At 34.0% G+C, this 26917-nt stretch overlaps 1 protein-coding gene across 12 annotated transcripts in view; it reads right to left on the bottom strand.

Annotated features, from left to right (window-relative positions):
• The window catches only part of Mgat4a (alpha-1,3-mannosyl-glycoprotein 4-beta-N-acetylglucosaminyltransferase a), a 377735-nt gene that overhangs the window by 95592 nt on the left and 255226 nt on the right, over positions 1-26917 (bottom strand). For all 12 annotated transcript variants that reach the window (XM_067100291.1, XM_067100285.1, XM_067100294.1 and 9 more), the window contains one exon: positions 13269-13360. In XM_067100291.1, coding sequence (XP_066956392.1) covers positions 13269-13350 — 82 coding nt within the window. In that variant the 5' untranslated portion in view covers positions 13351-13360. The remainder of the gene's footprint in view (positions 1-13268; positions 13361-26917) is intronic.

Here is a 26917-nt window from a genome sequence, read left to right as displayed (position 1 = left end):
ATAACCTACAACAGTTGTAGAGATAAGAAATGTGTTGAGGGATAATATACAAATGATTATTATAGCTAAATAAGTAAATAATCGTTACTATTTCATTATGATATGAAGTAACCTACAACTTACAACTGTTGTGTAAATAAAGACTGACCTAACGAAAAGTAAATATAATTAAACAAATATAATTAAACGAGCCAAAATAATAATATACCAGCAATTCAAGATGAAACAAATATAAAAAAATAATAAAAATAAAAATAATTAATTTCCCTCAGGATACGACGAAGCAAATAAAAAAATAATAAATGAATAAAATAAAAATTAATTCCCCTCAGGATACGAAGAAGCAAATAAAATAAAATAAATAAAATAAAATTAATTGGCCCTCAGGATACCACAAAGGAAATAAAAAAATAATAAAAATATTAATTCCTCTCAGGATACGACGAAGCAAATACAAAATAATAAATAAATAAAATGAAAATTAATTCCCCTCAGGATAGACGAAACAAAAAAAAAATTAATAAATAAATCTATAAAATAAAAATGAATTCCCCTCAGGTTATTCTGGACATTTCCCACTCATCACGGAATCCAGGGGATGTGATTAAAACAAACATTGACTCTCCCCGGCCATCAAAGACTTGGGGAGCATTTCAAAATCAATCATTTTCATCAAAAGTGATTAAGAGTCATTACGAGTTTTAAGTGACACACTAATTCGCGAAATATTAATGGATTACTATATTCGCGAAGTCAGTCACGAATGTTATTCTAATTGTTTGATTCATTTTGAATTCATAGTTTTTAAGTGAAATAATAAAAAATATATATATTTTTTTATTTATTAATTATTTTTAGAGCAAATTGGAAAAGGCTGAAAAACACTGGAAACGGGAAGAGGAAATAAGTGGTAAACCTGCCTCTTACGAGAAGGAAGACTATAGAAGTCATATTCACAAAAGTAGTGAGTTTGTTGATAAACCAGGTTAATAACCGTCAGGCCTGGTCATTTCGTGGGTTGGTTACCGCCATAAATAACCGCCCTGCCAAAATCGCATTTTTAGGTGGACGGTTGTAAGAGGCTAATATCTTTCTCTCTCTCTCTCTCTCTAAGGTATACTTTTTTTTTTCTCTTTATATATATACATACATATTCACATACATACATATATATATATATATATATATATATATATGTATATATATGTATATATATATATATATATATATATATATATATATATATATATATATATATATATATATATATGTATCTATATATATATATATAAATTTCTGACTCAAATCGGGGTAGAAACCCAGTCTCTCCACTAAAAGGCCAATTACCTCCCTGGCCTTTCATCTGAGAGACCGGGGTTCGATCCCGATGAGTCAAAAATTACTTTCTGTAATTGATGGTTTAGGATAGTAATTTTTCTCTTTGTCATCACTGCAATAATAATAGTAATGTAACTATTATTATTATTATTATTATTATTATTATTATTATTATTATTATTATTATTATTAATAACAGACGTAAATTACAAAAGTGTTAATAGAAAAAAAACCTCTACATTGTACGATCTCTTTGATCCCACCAGCAAAGAAAAAAAAAGACATTAAAGGTTCCACGGCGTCAGTGACCCTGTTAGCTGTGACACCAGATAACCTATAATCAATCAATCAATCAATCAGTCAAGTAATCGACGGTCCCCAGACCCCTATAGGATAGGTCTGAAGTTACGGAGGCCATTAAAGACTGATGTATGTTTGTTTGTTTGTAGCTTCGAATCTGGGAACTGTCTCTGGAGAATTATATAATATATATATATATATATATATATATATATATATATATATATATATATATATATATATATATATATACACATATATATAAATATGCATAAATATATTTATCTATTTATTCGTATATTTGTATATTTGTTTATTCATTTATGTATTTATTTATGTAATTATTTAATCATTTATTTAATTTTTTATTTATATATTTATCTGTTTAACTATTTAATTTATTTAGGTATTTCTCTATCTATTAATTTCCTTATTTATTTTTTATGTATTTATTTCAGTATTAATTAATTAATTTAATTAATTGTATTATTTATTTATTCATATATATACATTTATATATAAATATATATATAATGTATATATATATATAATTAAATTAATCAATTAATTAAATAACACTTAAATAAATATATAAAAACAAATAAATACATAAATTAAATTAAATAAATATATAAATATATAAATAAACAAATAAATAAATAATTAAATACTCAAAATTCGTCTCTAAAATTCAGTCCGTTTTTAAAAGGCAATAAAGTAATGTATACTCAAATTTAGTCTCTGAAACTTAGTCTATTTTTAAAAGGGAAGACGAATGATATACACGCAAATTTCGTCTATAAAAATCGGTTCATTCTTAAAAGGGAACACAAATGATATGCTCTCAAAATTCGTCTCTAAATTATAGGAACTGAGCGAGGGTGTTTCGGCTAAACAGCAAAATTTATTTCACTCGGAAACGACAAATAGCGACAATTTGTCACCGCGAGTCATCAGGTCGATTTCTGAAATGCGACGAAAATTACATACACTTAAGAAGCCTTTCCCAGATTCCCAAGATAATCCCATAATATTTGATTAACGTATGGAATAAAATACATATGAAACAATGAATAATAAGTTGTTTATTGGTTTTAAAAATCGTAATCAAAATTGAATTGGAATTGTAATATAAAATTTAGGCCAAAGGACAAGCACTGGGTCCTATGAGGTCATTCAGACTGAAAGGGAAATTGAGAGTAAAAGGTCTGAAAGGTGTAACATTTGGAAAACCTCGCAGTTGCGTTATGAATCAATTTTTAAGAAAGGGTGGAAAGAAAGAAGGAAAAGGAGAATATGAACGGAGGCACAGTAAAAGGACTGGAAAGGGTTGCAGCTAGGGGTCGAAGGGACGCCGCAAAGAACCTTAAGCGATGCCTACAGCGCACCGCGCGAGGTGCACTGACGGCACTAACCCGCCCCCTACAGGACAACCCAAAAATATTTTAGTAACACAGGAAATATAATATATATTAAACAATGAATAATAAACTGATTTATTCGGTTTAAAAAATTATAATCAATATGCAAAAACGAGGCATTTGTCAAAAATGTATAATGAAACCGGCAGTATGTCATTCACTCCATAACTCTCCGAATGAAAAAAAAAGGCAATCATAATTTTTATTTATTGGGGAAAAAAATGCAATTCGTACAACTCATTGGATGCGAATCATTCCAACATGAATGGAATCGGGAATGAACGGGAATCTAATGGGGACCGCATTAAACCGGGGTTATATTTCCGAGCGTGCGTTTGCTCGTCATAATATGTTCAATTATTCGTACACGATTGTGTGTGAATCTCACGCATTTTCTCTCTTTTTTACAAACATACAGACGTGTATATATATATATATATATATATATATATATATATATATATATATATATATATATATATATATATATATATATATATATATATATATATACAGTACAATACATATAATATATATATACATACACACATATATATATATATACATATACATACATATACATACACATATATATAGTGTGTGTGCTTGTATGTATGTAAATTAATATCACGTTACCACCACACAACAAAAACCTTGCAAAAATACCGTTTTTGAACCAAACTATGGGATAACAATTATGGAGAAGTCATCACAATCAGTCTTTTAACGAGAACCTCAAATTTGGAGCTGTTCCAGAATGTCAGAATATGAATGACAGAGCGCCCATTCATATATTATAAAAAAAAACCGATGCGTATTTATTTATTTTTACATTTCTGTACCTCTGAAGTTAGTGCGTGTTACTCGTTTCACAGAGTGTGATATATAGGATGCAATATTGCAAAGTAGCAAGAAAGGGCTTTTATTATTAGTGTTGTGAATCTGTGGGATAGTTTTGCAGACTGTGTTGCAAATAACGATGCCCCGTTAAGATTAAAAGAAGCGCTGATTCTACTTAAAAATATATTAATTTGTCTATTTTTTTAAATAGTTGTCAATTATGAATATGATTCTTATTTCATGAACTTGCATTCATGTCATGTAATAATATAAAAAATAAAATTCATGTTAAACTTGAAGTTTTGGTAAAGTATATCTTAGTTTAACCAGACCACTGAGCTGATTAACAGCTCTCCTATGGCTGGCCCGAGGGATTAGATTTATTTGACGTGGCTAAGAACCAACTGGTTACCTCGCAACGGGGACCTACAGTTTATTGTGGAATCCGAACCACATTATGACGAGAAATGAATTTCTATCACCAGAAATAAATTCCTCTAATTCTTCCCTGGCCGGTCGGAGAGTCGAACGCTGGGCCACTAGCGTGCTAGCCGAGAGCTCTACCCACCCCTCCAACGAAGAACTTGGTCAGCTATAAAGCTTGACGTATTATAGACGACCCGGTTCGCTACTGCGCTTGATGGTCGATAGGTCAACAGATACTCAGATTAATATTTCACGCCGCGAGCGATACTTTAGTTTAATTTATAACATTTTGCTGCGGTGTATCGCCTTCATTATCAATTGGAATTCTTGATATCGGGTCACAATTTCTCGTGATTGATCTGTCGATAAACATCGACGGAATGGCTGCAGTAATGAACAAGCGAAATTTATGATAAGAGTTCGAAAGCGCTTTTTCAAAGGTGTGAATTGGTTCGATTCCTCATTTACCAGAGCGTCTGTGCATGACGGTGCGTGCGTGCGAGTGCTACAGACTAGAATACAATAAAGAATTCAGGACCAAGGCCAAGCGCTGGTGGACCTTATGGTCATTCAGCCCTGAAACGCAAATTGACAGTAAAGAGGTTTGAAAGGTGTAACAAGAAGAACACCTCGCAGTTACACTATGAAACAATTGTTGGGAGAGGGTTGAGGAAAGTAAGATGGAAGAAAGAGATTACGAACGGAGGCGAAATAAAAGAAATGAAAGGGGTTGCAGCTAGGGGCCGAAGGAACGCCGCAAAGAACCTTAGGTAATAGTTACAGTGTGAGTGTTGTGCGCGAATTAATTCACGCGTAAGGCGTACATTGTCACCCGCGTGTTTTTAAGTTTGATGTGTTTATATGACAATTTAAAACCTATTTTTACGACAGGTACTCGGCGCTTTTCTACATGCAAAACAGATATATACTGCATAGACAAAACGACCTAGCGGTTCAACCAGCTTTGATCAGCCATTTAAAACATGCAGTTTTCTCCCCCTTGCTTTGTGTTTCCAGGTCGTTTTGCAACCGGATTGGCTAAGGCTGCTATGTCCACCTGTGGATGGAGCTAGGTATGTCCTGATGCTCTCGAGAATACCAGAACAAAACAAAATCTGATTTTGAAGTTCTATGCAATAATATTATTTGAATCATCTGCATTAAACGTGAACTTCTATCTGCATCACAAATATATACTGAAATAATTCTGCAAGAATTAGCAGGTTTTCAATGGCGTATTAAAATGGCATTAAGCCAAAATAACTATCAAATATTCCAATGGTATGATGTAATGTTATAATGTTACAATTCAAAAATAATTGAAGATCCGAAAGCAGAGCGGAATGTCTTCACATATGCAGATAATTTTACCAAACTCTGAACAATGATCAAGATATCAAGAAGTCAACGATATAAAATTGGCTCTACTAAATAACTAAATAATCACCTAATTAGTAATTTGTGTTAAAAATATCAATTATAATATGACCTACCCAGGAGGTTCGCTAACTGACAAATCTATTGTGGATAAACATCAGGTTCCTTTCAACAATTAAATGACAACCCAAATACATTCATTTTCAAGGTCACCCACAGCACACCTTCCAAAACAGGAATATTCCTCTCGAATGACTCACCCTAAATAGGCACCATAACACAATCCTTTCAATATAGTTTCTCTAAGTCTTAATTAAGGGTGGTCCGTTTTGCTGTAGGTGAATAAGGAATGAAAACAGATGTAAAACAAAAAAACAAAGGGAAAATTTCTGAATTTATTGAGTCCTGTCAATATATTACCTTTGAATGTTTTAACCTAAACAAGCATCGTAACACTTTCCTCTCAATATAGTTTATCTACGTCAAAATGAAGGGAAAATTTGTTGTGTTATATTTGAATAAATGATGAAAACATTTGTGTGAAATAGTACAAGAGAAAGGGAAAACTGCTGGAAACTTGATCTTTTACAAAACTATAATACAAAACTTTCACAAAACTGTAATACAAAACTAAGAGAAAATGACTGAAATCTTGAGTTTACATCAGCATAAAACCGCAACCACCCACTTACTACAAAGAGAGAGAGAGAGAGAGAGAGAGAGAGAGAGAGAGAGAGAGAGAGAGAGAGAGAGAGAGAGAGAGAGAGAGATTTGAAGACTACATTCCCAGAAACATGACCCGTTCGATTCAAGCCCCTTTTCTTCACCAAATACCTGAAGACGCCCTGAGCCAAGACACCAAGGAATAGAGCCCTGAGCCAAGACACCAAGGAATAGAGCCCTGAAGAGGACCCTTACTACTACTACTACTACTACTACACCCCTTACCACCTCCCCACCCCCGCCCCCAAGGCGACGCCAACCATCCCGACGACGCCATATACCTCCCCATCAATCAACGGGCCTCGAATGACGTACGTTTTAATTGCGCGTCACAATGCAATTCCGCCGTTCCCGATTGGCCCTGATATAACGAGAGCGCGCGAGTTCCTCGGTGACGTGGCGTGTGAGCCATCTCAATTAAAGGGAAATATTCCTCAAACGCCACCAATCTGATTGCAGGTAAGTCCCTACCTGTCACCTGTTCCAGGGACACCTGTCCGGAGGTAATTATGGAGTCTTGAGTATTTTTAATATGACTGGGGTATCCACGAACTACAGGCGTGAGTGTTTAATTAAATGGGACGCCCTGTTTCAACTAACATAGTGTCTCATTCTTTTGGTGATGATTCAATTAATATCTTTTTTTTCAGAATGTGGGAACTGAAACATATCGTTTCTAATTAAATTTTGGAATTTTTTAAAAGTATCGGCTTCCAAAAAAATAATAAATTTTTTTCGGGATCTGGAAACTGAAAAATATAGTTTCTATTTGAATTTTGGAATTTTTAAAAGTATCAGCTCCCGAAAATATAAGATTTCACCTTGACACGCATAACAAGTCTGCAGAGGGCTACCCCTGGGTCCCACAAGCAGTGAAGCCTAAATTTCATAAAGTGATATGAGCTCAAAATATCTTATTTGTTATTTTCTTGATGTCATTCCGTCCCTTTATCTTTAAATAAGTGTAAACCCCTTGGCTGAGAAATATCGGTATCCTAAATTTCATACAGTGATATAGGTTCAAAATATCTCGTTCTGCTATTTTCTAGATATCAACAAGTTCATTTATATTTAAATAAACGTAAACTCACTGGCAGAGTGATATCTGCATTGAATATTTTCGTATACATCACGCCATTGCGAACGACCTAATTTTAATTAAATAATTCTCTTGTGGATGGAAATTTCATAACTAAAAATTATCATTTTTAAAGGCTTGTATCCTCTATGTTAGTATTCAGTCACTACCATATATTTGTAAACATTTGAAAGGCAGTGAAAAAATCAATAAAAATCTCTTTAATTAAAATAATTGGCTGAGTTGGAATGTAACACACTATAAAAAAAATTCTTTTAAAATCCACTGCTAGCGAAAACATGACTTCAAATGCACTCGGCGAGTGCAAAGGATGGACCTAATCTTAAAAACACTGAAGGTAATGTGTATCTAAGTAATTATCTTTTTCGTGTGTAAACAAATAGTATTGTAATGAATTTCCCGTCAAACCATCTCAAAATTTTCCGCGACCAAGACAATACAGAGCAACTTTATGCAACAGATGTAAGTTCGATGTCATTAAAAAAATAACTTGAATACAGCCTTTACTGTTATTTGTGTGTGTGTAACACAGATAGTATACTGCCCTAAATTGGAAGACTGCAGTATCTGCAAAAATACAAAACTGAGAAAAATGGTAGATACTGCAGTTTTCCCTTGTCTTACTACTGATTTTGCAGATACTGCAAATGGGACCCCCTAAATAAAGCATTGAAGAATCATTCTGAAACTGCAGTAACTTGTGTATTAGTGTTTCACGAGCCCAATAAGTGACATATCTCCATTTCGATAATTTTGCAGATACTGCAGTTTTCCATTTCAGGGGAATATAGGGACAATGAATTTCCCTTTCAGCCAATCCCAAATCGCAAACAAGAAAATACAGAGTAGTTAGTTAGTTATAAATGATTTGTTTAACCAGACCTCTGAACTCTTTTAGGGTTAACCTCACGCACCTGATTCAGTTAGAAGTAATTACAAAAACGACTTAAATACAGCCTTTACTCTCAATGGAACTGTTAAAAAGTTTTGCAATAAAGAAAGAGTTAATTTGGAAAAGCTACACGAGAGATCCGGTCGTTTCTAGATTTCAACACCGTCGAATATCGATCACGATCGACCAGCACAAAGTTTTTTGCATGTACTGAAGACTTTTAATTATTCATTGAAACAACTTGAGCTAAAATAAGTAAATGGTTTATATTTTTTGGAAGTTTGCTCTTCAATTCACAATCTCGTGAAAAAAAGTTTGTGTAATAAATATCCACAATTATATAGTAAACTTTCTTTCACATAGTAATACAGTTTACCATATAATTGTGGATTTTTATTACATAATAATAATAATAATAATAATAATAATAATAATAATAAGAAATTCACAGTCTCGTGCAAAAAAGTTTGTGTAATAAATATCCACAATTATATAGTAAACTGTCTTTCACATAGTAACAGAGTTTACCATATAATTGTGGATTTTGATTACATATAATAATAATAATAATAATAATAATAATAATAATAATAATAATAATAATAATAATAATAATAATAATAATAATCACCGGCTTCTGGTAGGCAGTCTCACCTGCCGGCCTCAAATCAGCTGTTGCTACCTGCGTGAACACCTTAATGAATTTCCTAACTTGTAACCATTAGTTCTATTACATTGGTCAATCACTGTACATGCAAGGACTGACCTCTCTCCTATCACTGAAACCTTTGCCTGACGAGAATGAGGAAAGAATTCAAAATTGAGAATAGACTGGATTGGACTGGAATATAAAATTTAGGATAACGGGCAAGCGCTGGGACCTGTGAGGTCATTCAGAGTTGAAAATAACGTTGAAACAATTGTTAGGAGAGGGTGGAAAGTAAGATGCAAGAAAGAGAATATGAATGGAGGTATAGTAAAAGGAAGAAAAGGGGTTGCAGCTAGGGGTCTTAGGGACACTGCAAAGAACCTTAAGTAATGCCTACAGTGCACTTGTGAGGTGCACTGACGGCAATGCCCCCTACGGGGAAATTGAGAATAGAGGGATGGCTATCCCAAGGTCACGATTGGTTAAAACGAGTTCTGAGGTCCACAGCAGACCTCATATATATGCAAGGGCAGACTGAAATATTTCTTTTAATAATCACTCGTACATTTGTTGTGTTATTTCGAATGAAAGAACTTCCAAGAAGCTTGACACGAGCGAGAATGAATCAGCCGTCTCAATCAATATACCACGCGCAAACCAGTTCAGTCACTGTCATTCACCATTGCTCTAGCAAGACGAAAAACTTCAGAATTATTACTTGTGAATACGTGTACATACACACACACACACACACACACACACACACACACACACACACATATATATATATATATATATATATATATATATATATATATATATATAGCATTGCCACGAAGGAAGAGAAACGACGGAGTTGCGCTCTAGTCCTTTCGACTTATTGTCCTTTCCTTAGCTAAGTAAAGGACTGTAAGTCGAAAGGCCTAGCGCACAACTGCGTCGTTTCTATTTCCTTCCTGGCATTGCCTTTATTTATATATTCATCATGTTCCATATTTTCGTGATTCAGTTATATACACACACACACACATACACACACATACACACACACACACATATATATATATATATATATATATATATATATATATATATATATATATATATAGAACATTAATAACATTACAGAGAACACTAACATTACAGAGAGAGAGAGAGAGAGAGAGAGAGAGAGAGAGAGAGAGAGAGAAAATGCATTTAAGAAATGCGAATCATGGGTGATTTGGTTCAAGACCCCAAAAGCAGTAAAATTAAAAAAAAAAACTGATGAAATACCCAACATTACGACATATAGAACATCAACAAACTAGAATGCAGTTGGACATTAACAGACTAACCATTTTCAAGCGTCAGTGACCACAGCCGTCGCGACGCCAGATTTCATAAAAGCCTAAATCAATCAAGCGAGAGCCACTCTATAACATTCTTAAACAAGCTGAGGAACAGTCAAACTATTTTCCAGCGTCCATGACCATAGTCGCTGCGACGCCAGATCACATAAAAGCCTAAATCAATCAATCAATTAAGTCACCCTAGAACTATCTATTACCCTTAAGCAGGTTCAAGAGGTCAAGTTAACATTCCTCCTCTCCCCTCCCCCTCACCTCCATCCAACTATCTCCTAGCACAATATCTCCTAGCTTCCTAATTTATTATTTTTTTTTTCAAGGCCAATGGAAATACCTTCGTTCCGCACGGAAGAGTTTTACCAAGGGAAATGGCGTGACATCAACTGAATTGGTGGAAGGCATTCCTTTGACACCATTCGTCTCTTCGTGAATGAATGATTCATTTGTGGTCCAAGCGTTCACGTTCTGTTTTTTTTTTTTCTTTCTCTTTTTTGGATGAAGGTGAATGGCTGGGATTGTATACGATTGTATACAATTGTATTGTATTAATCCTTTTTCTACTCATATTTATTACTTCTCTAATTTATAATGTGCTAACAATCTTTCGGATTAATTCAAAAATAAATATGTGGAGTGAAAAAATAATTGAATGAAAGCCAATGCCAGGAATTGTATATGTTCGCAAAGGTAATAATTCTTTTTCCCACTCACATTTATTACTACTCTAATTTATAATGGGCTGATATGGTTTTGGATCCGTTAAAAAAAGCAATAAAAAAAAACAAGTGTAATGGCAAAATAATTGAATGAAGGAAAATGGCAGGAATTTTATAAGATCGTCAAGATATTAATTCCTTTTCTATTCTTTTTTTTTTTATTAATGCTCTAATTTATTATGTGCAAACATTCTTTTGGATCAAGTAAAAAAACCATTGACGGTACTTAAAAAAAAAAATTAAAAACAATAAATTTGTGGAATGCAAAAACAACTGATAAAAATATTATCATACAGTTGGAGTTAGGGTAATGCATTAAGGCTCTCGTGTGTGTGTCACACTACAGAAAATATTGGACATGGCACCAATCATGGTAAATGACCTCTCTCACGTATATAGGGTATCATTTATGCTGGGGAATCAAATTAACGTTTACCCTGGCGGTCTTTCATTTATTTTTTGGTCCTAAGGCCCAACCGTATTCCGTTCTCACCTTTTCCTGGTTCCGAGACCTGTTTATGTTTCAGTGTATTGTATGCATTCATATTCGACGTTAGCTGATCTAAAAGCTGTGAGTTTTATTCTTATCAAGTTTGAAGACAGCAAATCTTTTTTTCTTTTTTAAACAATACAACGCCAAAAGGGATCGCCTTTTTTGTTGTTGTTGAAATCCGAAATGATTGCACTATTATAAAACAAAAATGGAAAGAAACTTATCCTCCTCTCTCTCTCTCTCTCTCTCTCTCTCTCTCTCTCTCTCTCTCTCTCTCTCTCTCTCTCTCTCTCAGTGCTTGCCGTGAGAACGCACTTGAACACGTATTCCTTGGTCAAGAAATACAGGTTACCTGGTTAACCAGGTAATGAGTTTCCTGAATGAAATTCCTCCGGGCACACAAACTGTTTCCTCACTGAGACACCTCACTTTAAAATATCTGGGACGAGTGAAAGTATGTGAATGAAAGCACTTTATGCACTTATACAAACACTCCCTCTTTCTTCCCTAAGGGGGTGGATCCAGAGATTTGCGAGGCTTCCGGTTTTCAGATGGTAATTAGGGGATGAGGTTGCTACACCCATGCATTTCCATACCCTGGATGTGACCATTTTCTTCAATGAGCAAGTGCTTATTACTATACCGTCGTCTTTGTGAAGCGGCTTATCTGGAGAACTGGGTTGAACTGAATGTAGAATTTAGGCCAAAGGCCAAGCACTGGGACCTATGAGGTCATTCAGCACTGAAACGGAAGTTGACAGGAAAAGGTGGGAAAGGTGTAGCTTGAGGAAAACCTCAAAGCAGTTGAGCTATGAATCAATTGCTAGGAGAGGGTGGGAAGTAAGATGGAAGAAAGGAGGTCATGTAAAAGGAACGAAAGGGGTTGCAGCTAGGGGCCTTAAGAAGGGACGCTGCAAAAGAACCTTTAGTAATGCTTGCAGTGCACCGCATGAGGTGCAATGAAGGCGTTGACCCGCCACGGGGACTGGAGAATTGGAGAGCCTTAGCTTGAGAATGAGCGGGTTGACATTACCACGAGATTTGATGAGTCTTAAAATGTAAACTGGTGTGCGAGTCTTAAGCAGAGGCTTACATACGAAAATGACGAGTCTTACAAGGAGTATTTACGCGGGAATCATGAACAAGAAAATTGATGAGTCTTACGAAAATTGATGTGCGAGTCTCAGCTACAAGAACAGATGAGTCTTACTCAGGGAACTGACGAGTCTTATGGAGCTGATGAGTCTTACACAAAGAACTAGCGAGTCTTACGTGGAAAATATGCATAGGAATCTCAACTTGAGATCTCATCACAAAGAAAACTGATGTGGGAGTCTTAGCTACAGAACTTGATAAATCTTACATATAGAACTGGCGAGTCTTACATAGAAAACATACGTAGGAATCTCAACTAGAGAACTGAGTCTTACAAAGAAAATTGATGTGGGAGTCCTTAGCTACAGAACTCGATAAGTCTTACGTATAGAACTGGCGAGTCTTACGTGGAAAATATAATGTGTGAATCTAACTGGGCAATTAATGAGCCTTCCTGGAGAACTGAAGAAAGTCTTACCTGGCAATATAATGTGCGAGTCTTACCTGGACATCTAATGAGTCTTAACTAGAGAACTGAAGAGAGTCTCACCTGGAGAATTAATGAAGAAGAGAACGAAAGCGGGCGTGAGGAGGGCCGCCGTGAAAACCACGCCCAAGCGCCGACGAAGCATTCTGCCAACACTGCAAAGGAAATGATAAGAGGATTGATAATCGTCCACGGTAAGAATCTCGAATAAATCCTTAAAAAATATCCAATACGCCTTTGAAGGTTATCAAAGAAGTCGTTGAAAAATATCTAATAAATCCTTGCATTATTGAAGAAATCGTATCAACATGTTGAACAAATTCGTAAAATAGTATTCCATAAATCCTTAAAAATTATTGAATAAATTCTTAAAAATATCCAAATAATCATTAAAAATACTGAATAAATATTTAAACAAAAACTGAATAAATCCTTCAAAATTAATAAATCCATGAAAAAATTTAATAAATTCTGAAGAATACTGAATAAATACTAAAAAAATTATTGAATAAATCCTTGCAAAATGGTAAATAAATCCTTGGAAAAGACTGAATAAATCCTTAAACATGTTGAATAAATCAATCCCTAAAAATGTTGAATAAATCCTTAAAACATGCTGAATAAATCCCTAGAAAATAATGAATAAATCCTCAAAAAATATTGAATAAATCCTTAAAAAAACACTGAACAAATCCTAATAAAATCCGGAATCCTGCAATACAAGAATAGGCAGAGTTAAAACGCACCTATATGTGCCCAAGTGAAGAACTTCAGAAAATGACGGATAAATAAAGGTAAATTAAAAAAATATAGAAGTATTTATTTACATAGCCATCAGTGAATTCAGCCCAAAAGGACCCTTCCTTCCTTTGAGAAACATCGTAGAAAATGATAAACAAATACAGGAAGATCTCCAAATGAAGCTTTTACGTACATAAATAACAGAGAAGTCAGGTACGGGGCTCCGAAGGGCATGTCAGTACTTTGTGGAAATTGTTTACTCGAGAGTCAACTGAGTTAGAGAACTTTTATTTACAATGCACGTCTTGAATGGGGTTTGCTCTGTGATTCCTGAATGAATGAAAGTGCTGCCTCTGTTTACGAGAAGCACGTTTCTCATCACCCAGAGAGGGTCCTAGCTTAAATTGAGCAGGTGCTGTATTCTACATCTGACCTATATGAAAGAATGGCTTTTATTTTTCAATCTAATATATATTTATATATATATATATATATAAAAATGTATATATATATATATATATATATATATATATATATATATATATATACATATATATATATATATATATATATATATATATATATATATATATAAATTTCTGACTCTCACATCAGGGTCAAACCCAGGTCTTTCAAATGAAAGACCAAACTGCTGCCAAACCTGGGTTTCGATCCTGATGTGAGTCAGAAACTTATTTCTATTCCACGTGTGATTGTGTGCTGATTATTTCTTATAAAATATATACATATATGTGTATGATTATGTATATATATGATTATGTATATATATATATATATATATATATATATATATATATATATATACATGGAACTTTAGCTACAGCATCTAAAAGCATTACCAAGTCTTAAAACATGCCATAAACAAATGGAATTGCACCCCAGGATTAATATTACCAAATTTACATCGACATTAGTCTTAATGAAAAGGTTAATAGCCTCTTAGCGTCCTTTCCAACACACAAAGTTCACAAACTAATCATAAAAAGGGGACTCGGGAGATTTAATTAATATTGTTACTGGATAAATATAGCATCCGATTCTGAAAGTTACCTACTGCCGCAGCTGCCCTGGATATTGCCGAGTGTATGTCGTTTTGTTTAAGTCGTTAATGGACAAAATGAAAGCAGCAGCTTATATGTATAATCTACACACACACACACACACACACACACACACACACACACACACATATATATATATATATATATATATATATATATATATATATATATATATATACATGTATATATAAAAAATTAATAAAAATTATTTATACATAATATATATACATGTATGTATGTACGTATTTATAAATATATATTTGTCAAATTAATTTAATGAATGAATTTTATTTATTTATTTAATTATTATTATTTTTATTATTATTATTATTATTATTATTATTATTATTATTATTATTATTATTATTATTATTATTCAGAAGATTAACCCCATTCATATGGAAGTAGGTACACAAAAATTAATAAAAATTATTTATACATAATATATATATGTGTGTGTGTATGTATGTATGTACGTATTTATAAATATATATCTATTTGTCTATTAATTTATTAATTTGATGAATGAATTAATTTATTTAATTATTATTATTATTATTATTATTATTATTATTATTATTATTATTAGCAGACCCTCTAAACATTCAGAAATATTAACTTCAGCTGCATTTATTTTGTAGAAGACTTTTTCTTTTGCTCTTCATGGAAGTAGGTACACAAAATTAATAAAAAAAAGTTATTTATACATAATATTGTTATATGTGTGTGTGTATGTATGTATGGGGGTCATGGATGGCGAATACGCTGACTGCATAAATATCCATACCCCCGCTCTATTTGTCTATTAATTTATTAATTTGATGAATGAATTAATTAATTTATTTAACTGATTATTATTATTATTATTAAATTATTATTATTATTATTATTATTCATAAATGATGAACCCTATTCATGAACCTGGAACAATTATTATTATTATTATTATTATTATTATTATTATTATTATTATTATTATTATTATTCATAAGATGAACCCTCATGGCCTAAAGGGGTCATTGACTTGAAATTCAAGCTTCCAAAGAATATTATGGCGTTCATTTAAAAGAAGTAACAGAAGGTGAAACAGGTTAAACAGAGAGAAGAGATTAGTTATGAGGAAAGAAAAATTAAATTAACATATTAATAAATACATGGAATATATATATATATATATATATATATATATATATATATATATATATATATATATATATATATATATATATATACATTAAAAAAATATTACACCGCAAATATCATTTAAAATCGAATTCGAGGACACCAAAACATCAACTGTGCCACTGGTCACCTCATCAGAGAAATTAAACCACGCCGGTTCTGGTCAACCCTTGGACAGGTGACCACCAAGAAAAGTCAAATGTCATCCGAACATATGCCCCATGAACATGTGAAAGGCCTGGCCGAGGGTCTAGGGACCTCATCCGAAAATAATATCACAAAGCATTGCCGCAGTTAGAAGTCACACAATGAGAATGAATAAAGACTGAATAAACAAATAGAGATAGCAAGCAACTAGCTAAATTACAGTCAGGATGTTCAAACCGTTGTTGTTATTATTATTATTATTATTATTATTATTATTATTATTATTATTATTATTATTATTATTATTAATATAAGTTTTACCAGACCATTGAGCTGATTATCTGCTCTCACAGGGCAGGCCCGAAGGATTTGCTTTTATTCATATATTTTTTTATTTTCTTTTATAAAACAAATTACAATATTTCAAAAATTTTAAAACTGGCCCGAAGGATTTGTTTTTACTTATATTTTTTCTTTACATTTTATCAATTGAATCACAATCTATCAAAAACTTTATACCTGGATTAATTTCAAGTGTTGAAGTCTCTGACCAAATTCCACTGGTTGATTTATTTCCAAAACTCGTTGTTCGCTGCTGATTATACTTTGGAAATTCACGCGATATGTGTATAATTGTTATCATTAATTTATATTCTGAGCATTCAGGAGCAGGGTTACGTCAGACATGGGCATGATTATAAAAAATTATTATGATTTGATTCTGATTATGGTCTGGAATATTTTTTTTTATTGTGATTAGATTTAAATGGTTATATTACTGTGCCCAAATATGGAACAGTGCACGTAATACATGTAGTGTGCTACCTACTTAGGCACTGTACTTAATCATTGCTAATCATTATTTTTTTTATAAATAATCAGGCAAAATGTGATTACAATCATAATCTAATCATGCACAAAAGGAAAAAAAATCTAAACATAATAAAAAATACCAAAACTAAAGTAATCATAATCAAATCATAATCAGAAAAATGAAAAACAATCATAACCCTAATCACAATCAAATAAATATTCCAGACTACAACCAAAATCAAATCATAATCATTTTTTATAACCATGCACTACGTGGATTATTCATTAGGCATACGTGTGGTACACGAGAATGCCCTACTTGGAGACGTGTCAGAACGACCGTGTTCAGACCGTTGATTGTTAGACTACACACTAGATGCCATCTCTCTAACCACTGGCAAACAACAAAGAAACAAACGCTGGGGGGTTCGTTTGAAATCGCCTGCGTTTTAGAGAGTTCGTTGGCATTGCAAGCTAATGGGTTCTGAATTGTAAATTCAACTGCGAGTGAATCAGACTCTTTCTATTGTCTCGTATTAACACGAGATCATATATTCTATTTGGATACGCAATTCCTTTTACGCATTCACACGCTATTATATATATATATATATATATATATATATATATATATATATATATATATATATATATATATATATATATATATATATATATATATAAATATATAAATGTTTATGTATAAATCTACATGTCTTTGTGTATTAAAAATTCCAGTCACATCAATATATACATACATACATACATACATATATATATATATATATATATATATATATATATATATATATATATATATATATATATATATATATACACACACATAAACACCAGATATTTTTTATGTAATATCTTTTCCTCAAATAAACAGTCACACAACATAAATAACTCTCAAATAAAATACACATATAAGACTTATATATGAAAACATTAACGCACACACAGCAGCCCTTACGGAATACATAAACACAGAGAGAGAGAGAGAGAGAGAGAGAGAGAGAGAGAGAGAGAGAGAGAGAGGTGTGTTTAGACTACATCCCATTAATCTATCTGGGCCATTCACCTGCGTATGATAATTAAGAGAATGCACACTCGAGGGAAGTACTGTACTCACCCATACCAGATCGAAACAGGACGACACTGGATTGATCCGGAAGTATCATACAGGTACGCATACGAATGACGTCAGTGATTCTCATTTAGACTAAGGGGAAAGTCTTCATCATCCGGATGTTCTGGTAACAAATGCATTCAAAAGCTACAGTGAACCTTGGGTACATATCCTGAAGGATACGAACAGGATAGTGCAGCGTCCCTTAGGCCCTTAGGCTGCGACCCCTTTCATTTATCATACTGTACCTCCGTTCATATTATGTCTCTTCCGTCTTACTTTCCGCCGCCTCCTAACATTGTTTCTACATTATTTTCAGCGGTGGATGGCCTCATACGTCCCAGCGGTTGGTCCTTGGCCAAAATTTTATGTTCCAATTTCACTATCATAAGAAGGTTTGGGTTTTAGGCAATTTTAATTTGCTGACTAAACAACATTTTTCAGTCAACACCGTTCAGAAAGTCAACCTTCAGGTGAAAACTATTAATCACCCAGCACTGAATATAAGTCATAACATAAATCAAGGAAGCTTGAAAAACTATTTTAAAACATCACTGCTATCGTAGGTTTATTAGAAACATCACCACTGACTGGGTCAATGTATCAAAACATCACAGAAACAAGTCATGCTATCTCCGAACAGTTAAACTAGCAATCACGGTCGTTGGGTTGATGAGAGACAACAAAAACCATTCAATGCTGCTGATTTGACCAAGATGCAACCACACCATGAGTACTGAAGCTCAATGGAGCAATTTATTGTAAACAATTTTTTTTAGACGTTTTTCATCTTTGTTATTTATTTTCGATCACTAATAGAAATAGCACTGCGGCTAGTACTCTATCTGGCCATATACAGCAATGTGTACTCTACGGTTAATAGACTCCACGTTAAGAAGGACCGTCGCCCAGCCCAGGGCCAGCCTCTCTGATCTTTGAGACGGTACATAACGTCCCTAGGAACAGGACTTGCCATCTCGACTCTCTCTTACATTACCATCATTTCTGACGGCATGTGAACATCTTGACAAGCAATAACCTAACGTGATAAGAAAATTGCTCTCGAGCATTGCTTATTTTTTGACGTCGGTTGCTGAATCTATTTTGGAAGCAATTTGATGCAGGATTGCTATTTTTCAAAGCCACCAAAGGAAGACTGTCCACACCCCACCCAACCACAGGAATCCTCCTGCCCCCTTCCTGCTACCCCTTCCCATTTGGCCGGGACAGGAGAGAGGGGGTGATACAAATATGAGGTGAGGGGGAGGAGGGGGGGAGGGTGGGGGGATACACGACAACCTTTCGGTCCGTGTGCCACCAAAGATGACAAAGGGAGCTGAAATTCTGAAGCAACACGGATTTCCTCTCTGGGATTTCACTTGTTAACACTATTTCTGATTTTATATATATATATATATATATATATATATATATATATATAGTATATATATATATATATATATATATATATATATATATATATATACATATGTATATATATATATATATATATATATATATATATATTATATAAAATTTCAATAGGCAAAAGAGTAAAGATAAACTTACCTTTCAGGGCCATTTTGACACCACCGAGTTTACAGGCGTGGGAAATACATACTGTACTTATATTTATTCGTACATATATACATAAACACAATTGTTTCTCTTTCCTTCGTGGATTTTGTCTTTATTTATATATTCATCACGTTCCATATTTTCGTGATTCAGTTATGCATACATAAACACACATACATACAAATACTTGTGTGTGTATATATATGTGTATATATATATATATATACTGTATATATATACACAGTATATATATGCATATATATAAACAGATACATAGGTAGATAGACAGATATATATATATATATATATATATATATATATATATATATATATATATATATATATATATATATATATATATATATATATATAAATTATATGTGTGTATGTGCGTGTGTGGTTGTGTATCTATTTATGCATATTATAAACCTGAGAAATTCGCCAATAGTAAACTTTACTTATACCTACAAGATGACCAAAAAAATATACTTATAGGCTATATATAAGCGATGCCATTACCAAACTTTGTAAAAAAAAAAAAAATCACTTCGGAGTTTGCAAACAAGACATCAAACAATCAGACATTAAAAAAAGTGAAAGTCAACAGTATCCCATCTCCATCACGCCTAAAAAAAAATTCCCGTTAAAAAAAATTTCTCACCCAAAAAAAGGTTTCAGGACGAAAATGTCCCTCAATATTTGCGACAGAGATTACGCTGCCGAAGATGTGTGATCTCTCTCTCTCTCTCTCTCTCTGTCGTCTCGCTATGAAGAACGAAACATTTACTACGCCGGAGATGTGATCTACCTTCTAATTCTCTTTTATTTTATCTCTCTCTCTCTCTCTCTCTCTCTCTCTCTTCTCTCGATGCGAAAAGAGAAATATTTACTCAACCGAAGATGTGATCTACCTTCTATTTCTCTTTACTCTCTCTCTCTCTCCCTACTGACCTAAAAATCTCTCTCTCTCTCTCTCTCTCTACTGACCTAGGAAAAACTCTCTCTTTCCGTCAATCAGTCTCTCTCTCTCTCTACTGACCTAAGAAAAAAGCTCTCTCTCTCTCTCTCTCTCTCTCTCTCTCTCTCTCTCTACTGACCTAAGAAAAAAACTCTTTCTCTCCCTCCCTCCCTCTTCTGTCTTTGAGGTAAGTAATCTACCTCTCTCTCTCTCTCTACTAACCCAAGACAAAAATCTCTCTCTCTCTCTCTCTCTCTCTCTCTCTCTCTCTCTCTCTCTCTCTCTCTTCCTATGTCGTCTCGCTATGAAAAAAACAAACATTTGCCCAGCCAACAAGACACACACGCCTGCTGATGTTCAAAATTACCAACAGGGAAAAGTTCGAGCGACTCGTCAAGTGGACGGGGGAAAAAAATCGTCCCAGATGAGATATGTATATTAGCCCATCATCAATATATTTTTGGGAGAGTGTGTCTATCTCATCAAAATGGTAGCTGATGTATAGCTACTGTTTATTTATCTATGAACGTGTATAATAAGTACATACATACATACATACATACATACATACACACATACATACATATATATATATATATATATATATATATATATATATATATATATGTCTTTTACTGTAATCAAACAGTTTATAAATATATTGTACATATTAATATATAGATATATATCTACAATTGTCGTTTGACATTCAAATCGCTCCACCTCGGGAATATGGCCGAAAGGGAATTTTAACTGATATACAATTTGGCACCTGGGAGATTCGAACCCCCGACAGTTTGGATCGACTACTTTCAGTGAAGTGGGTAACCACTCGGCTCTCAAGAGAGGTGTAAGTTGATATCGACTCTGCCATACACATGGCCATCGAACAGGTTTAGTTTTCCGTAAAAGAAAACTATTGAGATGGCTATTTGCCCGTCTGTCCGCACTTTTTTGTCAGCTCTCAGATCTTAAAAACTACTGAGGCTAGAGGGCTGCAAATTGGTATGTTGATCATCCACCCTCCAATCATCAAACATGCCAAACTGTAGCCCTCCAGCCTCAGTAGTTTTTTATTTTATTTAAGGTTAAAGTTATCCATAATCGTGCCTCTGGCACCGCAACAACACATGCCACCACGGCCGGCTGAGTTTTATGGGCAGCGGCTCATACAAAGTTAAGTATATCTTAGTTTAATCAGACCACTGAGCTGATTAACAGCTCTCCTAGGGCTGGCCCGAAGGATTAGACTTATTTTACGTGGCTAAGAACCAACTGGTTACCTAGCAACGGGACCTACAGCTTATTGTGGAATCCGAACCACATTATAGCGAGAAATGAATTTCTATCACCAGAAATAAATTCCTCTTATTCTTCATGGGCCGGTCGGAGATTCGAACTCGCGGCCAACAGAGTGGTAGCTGAGAACGGAACCCGCTCGCCCAACGAAAAACTAAATCAGCATTATACCAGATCATCGAAAGATAGATCTATTTTCGGTGGTCTTGATTATATGCTGTACAGAAAACCCGATTGCGCAGAAACAACTTCGGCGCATTTTTTACTTACTTGTACTTAGAATCGATATCAACCCACCTCCACCATGATAATGATAGCCGATTGGTACGTCTGAAACACGCAGCTATACATGAATTTCTATCACATACACCGCGACATTTTTTTTTTTTATATTCACAAACATTAAGCTACGAATGGCGTTTAATATTTCCCAGGTGCCGAATCGTTTCACCAGTTATAATTACCCTTCGGCGATGTTTCCGAGGTTGAGCGAATTGGATATTAAACGACATTTGCAGTTTAATGTTTGTATATGTGATAAAAATTATTATTATTATTATTATTATTATTATTATTATTATTATTATTATTATTACACAAATATACACACACACACATATATACAGTATATATATTATATATATATATATATATATATATATATATATATATATATATATATATATTTATATATAAATAAATATATATATATAAATATATATATATATATATATATATATATAATATATATATATATATAAATATATATATATTTATATATATAAATATATATATATATATTATATATATATATATATATTTATATATATATATATATATATATATATATATATATATATATATATATATATATATATATATATATATATATATATATATAGAGAGAGAGAGAGAGAGAGAGAGAGAGAGAGAGAGAGAGAAAGCAGAACCGAACTCAATTAGCCCGCTGTAATGCCTGTTCAGTAACTGCGCATTACAGTATACTTCAAAGACATGACTAAATCACACAATGAAGAAACACTCAAGAGCTTTCACCAGCGTCGGCGTACGAGTGTCAAACAGTACCATGAAACACCATGAAAGTATCTATTGTTACAACATGGCGATGTGGATAATACTTTCTAAATATTAGTAATTGATCTTTATTTAAGACAGATATATATACATACGTCAACAAACTTAGAACAGCTAAGGACAAAACTCTTTTAAAAATATAGTTTCTTGAACAAGAAACTCTTAAATATATAGAATTCAATACTATAATTTTAATAGCAGGTATAAATAGTTATGGTATCTATCCCCTATTCAATTAAATTACCTTTTTCTCTAATTAGTGGAATTGGAATAAAAAAATTTAGACCACAGGCCAAGCGCTGGGCCCTATGAGGTCATTCTGCGCTGAAAGGGAAACTGAGAGTAAATGGTTTGAAAGGTGTAACAGGAGGAAAACCTCGCAGTTGCACTATGAAACAAATGTTAGGAGAGGGTGGAAAATAAGATGGAAGAAAGAGAATATGACTGGAGGTACAGCAAAAGGAATGAAAGGGGTTGCAGCTAGGGACCGAATGGACGTTTTAAAGAACCTTAAGTAATGCCTACAGTGCACCACGTGAGATGTATTGACGGCACCACCCCGCCCAGGAGGCTTTTCTGATTATTATCTCAAAATCATCACTGCTTTCTAAACTTTCATCCATCCTCTCCCCTCCCCTCCTCACACAAAGGCTATCCTCAAAGCAAACATTTATTCATCTAAGCTTCCCTCACATACAAACTAAGCTTCCATCACACACAAATTTAGCTTTCCTCACACACAAACTAAGCGTCCCACACACACAAACTAAGCTTTCTTCACACACAAATTAAGCTTCCCCTCACAAAAAACTAAGCTTCCCTCACACACACAAACTAAGATTCCCTCACACACAAATTAAGCTTCCCTCACGCACAAACTAAGATTCCCTCACACAAAAACTATGATTCTCTCACACACAAACTAAGTTTCCCTACATACAAATTAAGCTTCCCACACACACACACACACAAAAACTACGCTTCCCTCACACACAAACGAAGATTCCCTCACACACAACTCAAGCTTCCCTCACACACAAACTAAACCTTCCTCACACACATACACACACACTAAGCTTCCCACACACACATAAACTAAGCTTCCCACACACACACAAACTAAGCTTCCCTCACACACACACACTCTAAGCTTCCCCCACAGTTTGAGAAGCCCTCAATAATCACTCTGGATACGGGATCCATCCGGAGACGCCCAGGCATGCATTATTTAATTCGTTTGCCCAAACCGGATGTGGGTTGCGTTTGCATAATCCGCTCATTTGATTTCACCCACGCAAATTCCCCTGCTTCTTAATAAGTGTTTGTTTCGTGGTTAGTGGCGCTCTCTCTCTCTCTCTCTCTCTCTCTCTCTCTCTCTCTCTCTCTCTCTCTCTCTCTCTCTCTCTCTGGTACTGCGTGGCACAAAACCTTTACAATGCCCTGCCGGATATTTTGTTACTGTCACTGTTAGTTAATAATAATAATAATAATAATAATAATAATAATAATAATAATAATAATAATAATAATAATAATGATGAAAAGAAGAAAAAGTTGATGAACTTTACATGAATATATACAATACTATTGTAAGAAAAAGCCAGCAATTTCGTGTTCGTAATGAAATACAAATGTTTACAACAGACACTACACAGCTAGGAGCTTTACTTATTATTATTATTGTTATTATTATTATTATTACATGAGCCAAATATAACTGCCCTGATTCGAAATCCGAAGAAATTCAGTATGTAAAAAAAAAACAAAAGAAAAACTTAGCACGTACCTCTGACCAGAACATTGGAAAGAGCGAGAGAGTACCAATTATATATCGACAAGGTCCTCCTCTCTTTAATTACTATTATTATTATTATTACTATTCTCTCCTTTCTTTGCATTTCTCAAAGCTACAACCCACTAAGTCGACAGACAACCAGGTACACAACTCATTGTTTAGCTCAATAGAGGCATCATGGATTTTTCAGCAATGCGCCGACACGTTCCAGCCTTTCACCGATGCAAACGAGGAGAGAGAGAGAGAGAGAGAGAGAGAGAGAGAGAGAGAGAGAGAGAGAGAGAGAGAGAGAGAGAGAGAGAGGTTATGGTCAACCTGTCCCTGATAAAAACAAGGGTGAGAGAGAGAGAGAGAGAGAGAGAGAGAGAGAGAGAGAGAGAGAGAGAGAGAGAGAGAGAGAGAGAGATGGACCACCTTTCCCTAATGCAAACAAGAGAGAGAGAGAGAGAGAGAGAGAGAGAGAGAGAGAGAGAGAGAGAGAGAGAGAGGTTATGGTCAACCTGTCCCTGATAAAAAACAAGGGTGAGAGAGAGAGAGAGAGAGAGAGAGAGAGAGAGAGAGAGAGAGAGAGAGATGGACCACCTTTCCCTAATGCAAACGAAGAGAGAGAGAGAGAGAGAGAGAGAGAGAGAGAGAGAGAGAGAGAGAGAGAGAGAGAGAGAGAGTTATGGTCAACCTGTCCCTGATAAAAACAAGGGTGAGAGAGAGAGAGAGAGAGAGAGAGAGAGAGAGAGAGAGAGAGAGAGAGAGAGGTTATGGTCAACCTGTCCCTGATAAAAACAAGGGTGAGAGAGAGAGAGAGAGAGAGAGAGAGAGAGAGAGAGAGAGAGAGAGAGAGAGAGGGACCACCTTTCCCTAATGCAAACGAAGAGAGAGAGAGAGAGAGAGAGAGAGAGAGAGAGAGAGAGAGAGAGAGAGAGAGAGAGAGAGAGGTTATGGACCACCTGTACCCTAATGCAAACGAAGAGAGAGAGAGAGAGAGAGAGAGAGAGAGAGAGAGAGAGAGAGAGAGAGAGAGAGAGAGAGAGTTATGGTCAACCTTTCCCTGATAAAAACAAGGGTGAGAGAGAGAGAGAGAGAGAGAGAGAGAGAGAGAGAGAGAGAGAGAGAGAGAGATGGTCAGACAGTCGAGTCCGCCAAAATGAGACCCACAAAACGGGGGGCCTTCAAAGCAGTAGTAACCAAACGGCAAAAAAAAAAAGACAAAAAAAAAAGAGAAACAAAAGGTTTGTGAACAGTTCAAAGGAAGACGATCCAATCCTGTCCTTGGGGCGAATTCCTCTTTGAAGAGAATGAAACCAACTCCGCCCCTCGGGGGAAATCTCTAAACGGAAAATAATTCGGATGCCCCGTCTCCCGAATTCCTGCTCCTTATGGTATTGAGGGATTGTCAAAATAAATACTGTATATGTCGTGTGTGTGTGTGTGTGTGTGTGTGTGTGTGTATATATATATATATATATATATATATATATATATATATATATATATATATATATATATATATATATATATATATGTATATAAATGCATACATACATACATATATATATATATATATATATATATATATATATATATATATATATATATATATATATATATATTATACATATATAAATGCATATATATATATATATAAACTTATATTTATTCAAATATATGTAAGGTGAAACGGCATTATCAGGTCTACAAAACACAGCCCAGGTACTTAAAAAACATAATTACATAAAGGGCTTTCAAATTACAGAAAATATATGCTTGTAAGAATGGATTCTGCCAAATACACAGGTTCGATATGTAAATTTTATTTTGATAATTTTTTTTTTCTATAAAGAACAGAACGAGGTTTGGATGAGTTTCTTGAAGTTAAACCAAATTTGTTTACTA

The sequence above is a fragment of the Macrobrachium rosenbergii genome, chromosome 56 (assembly GCF_040412425.1).
Source record: "Macrobrachium rosenbergii isolate ZJJX-2024 chromosome 56, ASM4041242v1, whole genome shotgun sequence".
In the NCBI taxonomy this organism is placed as follows: Eukaryota; Metazoa; Arthropoda; class Malacostraca; order Decapoda; family Palaemonidae; genus Macrobrachium; species Macrobrachium rosenbergii.
This window is presented reverse-complemented; position numbering and strand designations above follow the sequence as displayed.